This window comes from Taudactylus pleione, unplaced genomic scaffold, assembly GCF_031769625.1.
Source record: "Taudactylus pleione unplaced genomic scaffold, aTauple2 ptg000155l, whole genome shotgun sequence".
NCBI classification, from domain to species: domain Eukaryota; kingdom Metazoa; phylum Chordata; class Amphibia; order Anura; family Myobatrachidae; genus Taudactylus; species Taudactylus pleione.
Window position 1 is genome coordinate 10,823,298 of NW_028284557.1, and position 12,301 is coordinate 10,835,598.

Sequence of the window (12,301 nt, forward strand, 5' to 3'; positions counted from 1 at the left end):
ATATATATATTATACAGGTATATATACAGTATATATATAATATTTAGAACAGAAGGCACATAAAAGGGACTTTCAAATAAAACGTATCTTATGGAACATACATTTTGGCTCAGGACATTATGTCATAGTTAATGAGAGGTTCAGGAACTGAGTTCCTCCTTTTTCTTGCTGAAAAATAGCACTGGGCATAACTACCATAGGTGCCCATCTTCCTTGTCAAAATCAAATGTACTGACTCACTGATTGAATCAACAATGCCCAACCTAAACCCCTGGATCTTGAAAAATGAAAATTGAGGAGAATATTCCTTCTATGATGTAGGTACCCATTAAGAAAGGATTTTTCGAAATTTGACTCCTAAGGAGGTGAAAAGGGCTAAAATGTTTCCTCCCCCTGTGTAATGTCCTGACTGACTCATCGTGGCTGCAGCACAGGTCATATTCAAGCCCCAACTGTCATCTCAAGTGCTGCCAAACATCACTGGCAGTTGGCGTGGCTCCCCTATTTGAATAGTGAGGGAAGGGAATATGTTACTACACAGATATGGAAGGGGAATGTGTTACAATACCAGTGAGAAGGGAATGTGTTACTATAGAGGTGAGGGAGGGGAATGTCAAATGTGCTACTAAGGGGTAAGGAAAAGGAATGTGTTACAACACGGGTAAGGGAGGGGAATGTGTTACAACACAGGTGATGGACGGGAATGTCGAATGTGTTACAACACGGGCGAGGGAGGGAAATGTGTTACTACAGAGGTGAGTGAGGATAATCTGTTATTGTGAGGAAGTGGAATGTGTTAGTACACAGGTGTGGGAGGGTAATGTCTTACTATAGCAGTAGGGAGAGGATGCATTACTATAGCGGTGAAGGATTAATGTGTTACTGGAGTGGTAAGATAAAAATGGAAACAATAAATATTTTAAGGTTTATCTGGGTAAAACCGGGTAAATCAGCTAGTGAATTATATTTGCCAGCCTGCTGGCAATGTGTTACTGTTGCTGTGTTTAATAAGTTTTCATGAAACGGAATTTGCTTAGAATATATTGAGTACTTGCACTGTTTCAGTTTTGGACTACATAAAGCCACTTAACATATGATGTTACATTTGTTCACTTTGCTTGATAGATTGAATGTAAATCTGTGAAACAACCACTGTCATGTATTAAAATATGTGTAGTCACTGATTGTAATTGTTTACATGCCTTCTTCTAGAGATGCACTCTAAAATCTGTCTCTTTGATCCAGTCATTTGAATGACTTCACTTGACTGGTGTCAGTAGACATCTAAAGAATGCTCTGACTGAGCCAGAGGTTTGGCACGATTCATCAGAAATATAGTACTTATATATTGTTCAAAAAAACAAGTAATGGTTACGTCAGAACCATCTTATGCTGATGAAGTAATAATAAGTATCTGAACAGCAAACAGAACACATGTAGTGACATTGTACAACTGTAAGAAACAAATACTGCTGCAAGCAAAACACAGTATATTATTTAGCATATTCTAACAGGTGATACCATATTTCTCCTGCAATTCAAAACAAATAAATAGCTCCAAATGATACACACCACTGTTATTGGGACATAATTCAAGCCTACAACGTGATGCGGGCAACTTATAATAATAATAATAATTACCCACAGTAATGTGTATAACATAATGTAGTATGTTTTGAAAGCCAGATCAGCATTGGTAATATAGAAACATATACTGGCTGAGCTACTTCCTGTAATACTGTAAATCTAACATGTTGGTGACACCATACTTTAATAGCTGGTGTTGTCATGTGCAGTTTTCTATGTACAATATATCTTTTTGTGTTAAAGGCGATTCTGCACATATCGATTGTGAGAAAATATTCAAATGCCGCAGCCATCAGGATTCGTAATGAGACGCCAATTAGCGGTGCCTCAAGTCCATTGCTTGCGTACAAGGAAGCACCATCGGTCACACCATTGTAGCTTAGAATGTCCGCCACTTGTAAGACACTGGAGCCTTCACCACTGCGTACTAGTGTTTTTAGTCGCCTCCCCCCGTTACCTCCACCAATCGGTCGCTGTCACAAGAGCATGCGCAGTGCCACTCTGACCCTTTCGCAGACAGAAAACATAGTCCGTTTGTGACCAATATGACACTGTATCTACCTTTAAATCAGGCTCAAAAAGTGTCAATCCAAAGAAATCCTCCAAATTGTCAGATATTAAAATGATTATGATAATTGTTGGTCTTACTTAGCACATGTTGTAATTTTAGGAATTGTATGTACTTATATTCACATTGATGAAAGTCATGCATGAAAGCGTGCAGTTTTCATAAATATTGGATTCTATTAAACCATATATTTGAGACTGATCGATGTTGCAATCAAATAATGTCAGTTGCATTAGTAGCAGATCTCTGTATAGACAACCCTACTGTAGACTACTGTATATATTGTTTTCACTATATTATAGTTGAAGGTTAAGCCCTGTGCGACTATGAACCAGAAAACCACATATTTCACACACAGCTAAAAATATAATTATGACTAATCTTCTGTTTTGGCCTTTTAGAAGTGTATACAATTAGTCTAATTACAAGGCATGGTCACCCTGTGCATACTGTATGTGGTAACACCAGAGAGTGCTGAATGTTTCACAGTGTACCATCAGGTGCTGAATCATACAGTATATTATGCACCTCTCATATGCAGGACTTTCTGTTATTACCTAATTAGGCAAGACCAGGTATTCTTACAACAAACTCTAACTAATATACAAGAATTTATCCCTGAAGCAGTATGCACTAAAAGTTATGAAAACACAGCTACAGTGTGTGCATTTCTGGTGCTCTCCCAAAAGTTTGGAACATTTTATGCCCTAATTCAGAAAAATAAAATAGATAAATTATGTGGCCAAACATCCACATTAAAGTGGACAAGTGACCTACACACTGTGTAGGCAACTATTTTGTGCCAAATACCTAAGTAATGTCTCATACTTGTGTTTAGATAACATGACCACTTTAAAGACTAAGGGGCTCATTTATCAATGAGCTTTATCATACTCAATGAGTTTTAAAATTTGTTATAAATAGTGCTCAAGCCAATCCACTTCCAACATATCATTTTTCAAATAGATAGCTGATTGGTTGGAACACCATTACCATGCTCAATGAGTTTTAAAACTCATTGCGTATGATAAAACTTAATGAGAAATGGACCCGTTGGGTACACGCTGAGACAATGGATTGGTCAGCAGACCGATCCACCATACGAGTGGCCAATTGGTAAGCTATGCACACTTACAAATCGGCCGCTTGATATACTTTTAAATCGACTACCTTATACAATGGGCAGTGTATGTGATACATGAGATATATACAAAGCCAGCGCTAACAGTCATTAGGTGCGGTAGTAGGGCTAGTCAGAGGTTAATATTATTTCTTCCAGATGTGGACACCAGTGGTGGTTCCAGAGAGGGGGGAAGCTGCAGCACAGTCCAAAATTCAAATAAAAGAGCCACACCAACTGCCAGTGAGTCCTGGCCAGCGATGGTTGGCAGCATTAGGGGTGGCAGTTGGTGTAGCTCCCCTATTTGAAATTTGGACTGCACCATTCCACAATCCAAGTCGCCTGATCTACAGAGCATTGGTGCAAGTCTGGGAGTGTGGGGAAGACGCAGAAGAACCTAGCACCAGCCCTGAACATATAGTATATGTACATATAGGTCTCCTTATACAAATACCAAATTGGAATTTTTTTAAACTTATTTTGATAAAATGGTGGATGTGTAGATTGCACATAAATGAAGGTGTTACTGATTTTACGTGATGCTTTTGTCGTTGCAGTGCTGCCAAGCAATCGGAAGCAGCAGTATTTTTCATATGGCATTTTGCTTGCTTTATGGAGGCACATGAACAAAACAAGTATAAAGTGCATAAATACAGTACATGTGATTTTAACATTGCTAGTAGATAACAAACTTTTTAAAATAGCGAAACTTAATTTCTCATCATGTACGTACACTATTTAAATAGATGACACATTTAAGTAGCCACAGTATCAGTATAACTCCTTGTATGTTCCCGTGGTGCTGTGTTCTTCACTCATTTTCCCACTGTACTGTAAATACACTTCTTTAAGTTTCTGCCTGGAGCAGAAGTTATTGTCTATTTATGAAAATCAAGAAGTTATGTCAACATAATACCTTGGTGCTGGATAAATGTGCTATGTATTTCTGATGTCTGAACATCTGAAATTACATCTCCATTCAGGGAACTTTCACACACAAAGGAGCTCAGACATTTCAGAATGGTTACTTTTTTTTAGCCCTGTTTTTGGAAACAGTTGGCTGACCACATTTCTGGTAAAGTTGTGAAATTCCCAGTAATTCAGATGCCAAATGTTTTTGTTGCCAGTTGAGTTGCTAGTGAATTTGATATGTACAGAATGTGGTTACCTTACTTACTTGGTTTTTTTGTTACATGGACATCCTCTGGAAAATTTTGATAAAGTCTAACAAAGTACATTACATGTGAACACTAGAACCCACCAGCAATCAAATAATGTGGACAATAGAAGTTATACAGAAAATATATTTATTATCTGCTCTCCAAACTAAAGTGTTTGAATACATGACTGGAGAAGTACCCACTTATCCACTTTATAACTGGAAAAATTTAGAGCATTAAACAACATTGATACTGAGCCCCAGATAATTCGGGATAATGGTAGCAATAATATACACTGGCAAAATTAACAGATTTAATTGGCCAATATTGATGTTTTCAATTTTGTCATCAATTGTAGTGTGTGTGGCCAAACAATTGATTATTCTAAACCATCAAAATCTGATATTGGATGAGGTTGATTGATAATAACACATACTGTATGAGCCATAGGCTGTCCCAAAGATTGTAAGCAATGCATACATGTGTGACTGGCTTTACACTGAGAAGTAGTTCTGTCCCTCCCATGTATAGTGAAATACGTAGCTCAGATATAGTTATTTGTGATGGTCTGAAGGTCCAGATTCCAATGTATGTGGCCAACATAAACATTAACAGAATTGGCTCTGGTTGTTGCTTCAGAGGTTTTTGTAGGTACAGCATCTGGATGAGATGCAGCTTGAACACAAGATGCTCTTAGTTAATAAAATAAGAAAACACAATAGATAGAGTACAGTACAAAGGTTAAACAGAGTAAAATAATAACTATAAAGTCACATAAGTAACTAAAACAATGCCCCAGTAGAGACAAGAAGAGTAGATAATAACTAGAAGCCAGAGCTTGTGTAAATGAGGAATACTGCTTTATTTTAGGACAAGTTAATTAACATTTACAATATCACACAATCTCCAACTAAACACAACAAAGTAGCTCAGTCAAATAAAGTTCAGTATTATTTCAACGTTAATATTGTTAAACAAAAACTTGGGCTCCATCCCCTGGGAATCTCTGTAACGTGCAGCAAGGTGCCAAAAGATGACATTATAGTCTGGGTAAGAAGGTGGATCTCAGGTTAGGAATGTACAGGTGTTACCTCATGCTACCTCAAAGAAACAGCATGTACTGTACCACTAACAGCAATGCTCAGCTTGCTTTATCTGGAGGGCATTCTAAATATGATGCACATTTATGACTGAATCTGGGTATGCACTTAGCGATATTTTGAACGATTTGCCCGATTCCAACGGATCGGAATGACAAATAGTTCAAATCATGCAGTGTGTACCCACTACATTGGTCGGCCCTACATACAGCTCAACCTGACGATGCAGCTGATGACCCCATGCAGAGGGATACAGCAGGGGCCGATATATTGGATTGTCTAATGGGTACCGGCTGTCTTATATGTTGGCCCATCGGCGGGGGGTCATCACTCACCTCACTGGGTACACAGGGCGTTTAGTATATACCTGTTTAAGAGTCATGTGGTTCCCCTCTAAGTTTAGTCCTGGGTGCTCAATAGGAAGGGAATCAGTATGAAATACCGCCAGCTGCATGGCCGGTTCGATTCCCGGCAGCGCCTGGCCGACAACAGCAGAGTTCCCGGCAGCGGAAGCCCGACAGTGCTGGAAATCCCGATCGTGGATAGGAAAGTACTAACTAACCTAAGCTAACTCCCTAACTCTAACCCTCCTTAGGGGTGCCTAACCCTAACCTCCCCCCCAAGTGCCTAACCCTAATCCCCCCTGTAAGTGCCTAACTCTAACCCCTCTTCCCCGCTGCCTAAACCTAAGTCCCCCGCAGGGGTGCCTAACCCTAACCCTCCCTCCCCCTAGCCTAACCCTAACCTTCCCAGGGGGGTGCCTAACCCTAAGTCCCCCCCAGGTGCCCTAAACCTAACCCTCCCCCCCGCGGCTGTCCGCTCGGGGTGCCCAGCATCCCTTCGATCAGGATGCCGGGTGTCGGTCTCCTGGCGTTGGGGAAATGCCAGGCATCTACATCTAGACACCCAGCATTTCATCCCTCGCCGGGATATGACAGTCGGGAAGCCAACTGCCGGTATTAAGGCAGCCGGCTTCCCGATTGTATACCATAGGAAGAGGTAAAACCCACAATATTGCTGCGTGTAGCTGTATTAGCTCCAGCGCTTCTCAGTGACACTAAGGGCCTCATTTAGTAACTAGTTCCATCACCAAAAGAGTGATAAATGTCACTATATATGATAAATGGTGCTCCAGCCATCAGCTCCCAACTGTCAACTGTTAGAAAAATGACAGTTGGGAGCTGATTGGCTGGAGCACCATTTATTATACACAGTGAAGTTTTGTCACTCGTTTTGGTGATAAAACTCGTTACTAAATGGGGGCCTAAGGATCTTATGAATCTTACCATTGTTGATATCTAAAGGAAACAATTAGTGTTCCTCATACTAGCCAGTTAGCTTTTAACTGTCATTTTTCGTAGTTTAGGAAAGGACAAAACACATCTGATAGGTTGCTCTAGGTAACACCACCTTTTTCCTCTGCACCGGGTTTTAGAAATGCTGCTCTCTTATGTACAGTAATATACTGTACTGATAATAATATATGGGTTATCAGAATGCATTTATAACAGACTTGCTGTCCTTTCTATGAGTAGGACTGTATTTTGTTATGAAGTAACTGACTCATTTACTGCATAGTAATACAGAAATGGTTAATCATCTTTGTTAGGGCAACAATGCACTGTGTTATTTTGCTAATAATTATAGTAAACAACTAATTATTTAGTTATTCACATACAGTATTTACAACATGGACTCCAGAAAATAAAATATTGAGGGCATCATTTATCAGCGAGTTTTATCACTCTCAACGAATGATAAAACTCGTTATGTATATAAATGGTCCTCCAGCCAATCAGCTACTAACTGTCATCTGTTCCAAAAATGACATTTGGAAGCTGATTGAATGGAGCACCATTTATATAAGTAACGAGTTTTATCACTCGTTGGGATTGATAAAAGTCGCTGATAAATGAGGCCCTATGTTTGTCCCATTTGTGCAAGTAAAACATTGTGTGTGTGTGTGTGTGTTGGGGCGGGGGTGGATCAAACCTTTGAGAGAAATAAAGTGTAGAAGTTGCCCAAAGCAACCAATCAGCTTCTAACTGTCATTTTATAAACTGTGCTAGACAAATTATTGCTACCTGTACAAGCTTATTGGTTGCTATGGGCAACTTCTACACTTTATCTCTATCCAAGGTTTTATGCATAGATACATACAGTACATTTGATAGTAATTTGAATGTTTTATGTTAGTTTAAAGGCGCACATCAACTAGGCGATATTAATGAGCTCTTGAAAAATAACGATATCGTTATCGTTCAATCGCTCATTAATCGTGCAAGAATCGTGCACTAAAATGCCTGAAACGACCAGCGATGCGTGATCCCGCTAGTCGTTTCAGACATCAGTCATTGCCTGAACATGCTGGTCAATCTGCCGATAACGACAGATTGACCATGTTTAGGGATGAGGGAGGGTGCCTACACTGAACGACATATCATTTAGTGTGGGCACTGCACAGTCTAATGAACGACTGAGCGATAACGATATCATTATCGTTCAGACCTTCACTAGTCGCCTAGTGGATGTGCCCCTTAAAACTTTGAGAAAGCTCCTAGAATGACCAACCTGAATTTGCTATGCAAATTGATTTAGGGAACAGAAATAGTTCTGTTCACATCTAATAATTTTTTGCTACAGCAATTCCACCAATTAGGGTTCAAGATTCAAGTTTGAACTTTTGACATCCCTTATCCCTTTACAGTATGTACAAACATACCTGAAAGTGCTGAATGCACATTAGAATTATTTATATAAGTTTCTCCTCCGTTCCACTTGTGACACACATAAGGAGGAGAGATGAAAGTTCATGTAGAGAGAGAGGACAATGTCATTTAGAAAGGCAGATGATGTTACATGGGTAGGATAACGTAAAACATGATCTACTTTCCCTCATTTATCATCCGCTGTGTTGCACAAGGGGCTCTCCATACTGATCAATGCCACTATAGAGATACAAAGGATAACTTTACTTGTAATGCTCTATAACTAACTAAAAGAGTATATTGGTCATTTTATCTGACTGACGTCACTGCAGTGAGAATTCACTCTAGAAGACACAGGCTCCCATTAGGCCAGAGTAACAGTAGGCCATCTTAATTCATGGCTATGTGCCAGTGCTCTCCTCAATGCAAGTTTGAAGTCCAGTATGTTCTGAAAGGGAATCCCTTAGATATCATACAAAAACCTCTCTGGCAGCTAGAGAAAGACGGATGCAGAGGAGAACTATGGGAGACAATGGAGGCGCCTGCCGCCGGGCTCCAGCTCCAAAGGGGCACCTCCTCCATTGTCCACAACATATTCACCCCAATTAGGGCTGTAATTATATACCTGGAGTATACCATCATGGCTGCCCAATACATGGCACCCCTTCCCAGCACCTGAGAAGCCACCATACACTACTGTAGACTAGAGCTCAATGTGAGACCATCAGCTGTTGCCTTCTTCAATCTATAGCCTATCTGCATGCAAATTGCTACATTACAGTGTCAGCGGCTGTGATAGACAGTGGGGGCAACAAATTATAACTTGCCTCTGGGTGTCTGGGATGAACTTACGCCACTGCAAATTGTAACGCTGACCTAGGGGCTAGATGTACAAAGCCTTGGAGAGAGATAAAGTGAACTGTAATTTTTCAAACACAGCCTTTATCATGAGAGTTAGGAGCTGATTGGTTGGTACTTTATCTCTCTCCACAGCTTAGTACATCTACCCCCTAATGCGGTCTTTATCTTCTAAAGTCAACAGTATGAGCTTCTATTAGGGTCTAGGTATTTAAGCAAACAAAAGTTGATCTTCAATATAATCATTCTCATTTTATAAAGGATATATATGAACAACATGAAACTAGAGCATGCTACCACAGTTAACTATCAATAAGGAGCAATATTGGGGTCTTTTCAGAGTTGTGCACAAGTTGGTCACAATTATACTTACACAGAACTAAAAGCAGATATTCGCCCATATGTTTAGTTGTACACATCTGTGTGTCTGCACTACACTTAACTCATTTGCTTGGTTTCATAGCATCCTCATCATGCATGCAAGGTGCATCAGATGTATACCTGGTGTAAGAGATCTGTGTGAGGTCTAATGGATTTCTGCATATGCATAACTTTGCATATCGCGCAATTCTAACTACATGCCCTCAAATTGCCCTAACTAAACTTAGCCTATATGTGAACACCTGCTACCACCCAGGTACGCTTATTAAGCCACAACTGAAGTTATAGGCAAACGCAGGGGGGGTTCCATCTGCCTGGAAACCCCCCTCTCCAGCCCACACTATGACCACAATAGAAATAGTAATATAATAGATTGTTACTAGTGCTGCATGTTCTTCTCAGTATCACAAATTAAATAATTAGCACTACCTGTGGATCTTTTAACATATATCAGCCAGTAATAAATAACCTGTGCACCAACTAGAAGATCTGGAAAACATGCACTGTTAAAGATGCACTGCTATAGAGCCCAATATGTACATATATCTCAAGGGCAATGCTAGGTTCTTATTCTGTTCCTACAGGTTCCCGAACTTGCTCCAATAGTCTGGAATGGTGTCCACATCTAAAATAAATATGTTCACCTCAGGTAAGATGGCCTACTGGCGCATCCAATGGGTTACTGTGATCACTGGTCCTGTATATGCTTGGAATTAATACACACAATACACTTTGTATGACACTTATTAAAGCTGGTTAGGTACTAATTCTGCCCTCTTCATTGACAGGCCACACTTGCTCTAAAATTAAGCATTTGGAAACCCTCCTCTGGAAATCCTGCGTTTGCCACTGGTGACTGCTGCGTAGTTGCATGGTCAGATTCAGAGCATACTGAGTGCCATAAAGTTCAAATTCCATCTACAGAATGGACTTGTGTGAAACTCTGCTGTAATGACAATATTACACCAAAAAGTGATGTAACCAGGTAGGCGCTCTAATTACACAGGACTAAAATATGAAATGAAATTGTAATTATTAATATCTTCAGCAGTCATTAAAAAGGGATTCATTTATTATAGCATATTTAAATTATATGTGATCAATGTAATAAGATAGAACCTGCTAAATCTTTGCATACACTTTTCAACATGCATTGCATGAGCTTAATATGTCATCTTTTCTATGGAGTGAATTACTGTGTCATTATAGTTAAGTGCTATTTTTATAGAACCTTTTATAATAAACTATATACTTTTATAGAAGCTTTCGTAATTAAACTGGTAACATGATATAATATTTTTTGATTCGTGCATGGTATAATTGCATTAAACTTTACTAATGAGACTTACAGTACTAATGTAAGGAGCAGAATATGCTGTCTTAATACTGGACATAAGAAAACACGTGTTACAGTCTGACAGCATCAAACTAAGGATTGCGAAACCAGCTTGCCCAGGAAAGATGAAGGTATGCAAATATATCCAGCCAGGATAAGAGAAAGAAGTGACAGGTCTTAATAGAAATGTGCACATCATAACGGATTAAGGGGTCTATTTATCAAGCAGAGAAAAGTGTGGAGAAGTGAACCAGTGGAGAAGTTGCCCATAGCAACCAATTAGCTCCTACATATTATTTTATAGACTGTACTTGATAAATGCTACTTGAGAGCTGATTGGTTGTTGTGGGCAACTTCTCCACTGGTTTACTTCTCCACATTTTTCACTGCTTGATAAATAGACCCCTAAATCAACTAGGGGAATGAAGAATACTTCATACTCCACAAATGAGGACTGACAAAATATATTAGAAAAACAACTGACTTACGAAGAGGATATGTATATATACAGTATACAGGGCAGGGTAGACCATCAAAGGGGTTGGAAGTTAATACTGTGATACAATTTATACCACTGTTTGGAAGACAAATAATATCCTAAAAATAAACATTATGGAGAAACGTCAGAAATGTAGACATTATATTTTATCTTTTAATGTTGTGTATCTGACATAACACAGTTTGGTACCATAAATTAATTTATGATGCCATTAGGCCCTGTGATTCAGTCTAACATTGACAAGAGTCAACACATTAGTGGATGTTGTGAGATATTACAGTATGGTCTATTAAAGCACATTAAGCATCTTGTACCTGTGTTTGCAGTTCAGCAATGGTCTTCTCATACACACTGTAGTCTCGCTTCTTGTTTTGTGTCCTGTTTTTATGCCACTCTTGGATCTTCTTCTCCAACTCCATATTGTCCTCCTCTAGGGAACGGACTTTCTCCAGGTACGAGGCAAGGCGGTCATTTAAATTTTGCATGGTCTCCTTGCCATGGTTAGACAGTAGCTTTTCACTATAATCCGTGGTATAATTATAGCCCCCCATCCCAGAGGAAAAGGAGCTGGATCTAGATACAGAGGACTGGCTTCTACCACCCATGCTGTATGTAGAGGACTTATAAGAGTTTTCTAGACCTCCATTAATTAAGCTGGGAGAGGGTAGGAAGCTGCTAGTGTAGTGGCTCATGATCACATCAGCTGTAAATCTTCAACAAACATCAACTGTCTTCAGCACGGCTGCTCTGTTGTACAAGTGTATCTTTGCTAGTCTACTTTATGTCTTTCAGAGAGGGAGTTGCCGAGCCAGGCAAATAGGATTGTGTCATCTCATTAAGTACATTTCTCATTGCTCAATCCAGCACCTCGGTGTTATTATTTTGAATAACAACTGAGCCTCTCTCTCTTTCTTTAACTCATTCATATTGTATCAACAAGGTGTGTCTGAGGTGGAGGCTGATCTGCTAAGCTGGAACTTCACT

General features: G+C 39.5%; 1 protein-coding gene across 1 annotated transcript in view; it reads right to left on the reverse strand.

Moving 5' to 3' along the window:
• The window catches only part of LOC148521802 (keratin, type I cytoskeletal 42-like), a 66,983-nt gene extending 54,970 nt beyond the window's left edge, over positions 1–12,013 (reverse strand). The window contains exon 1 of the mRNA XM_088474669.1: positions 11,632–12,013. Coding sequence (XP_088330795.1) covers positions 11,632–12,009 — 378 coding nt within the window. The 5' untranslated portion in view covers positions 12,010–12,013. The remainder of the gene's footprint in view (positions 1–11,631) is intronic.
• Positions 12,014–12,301: the final 288 nt, after the last annotated feature.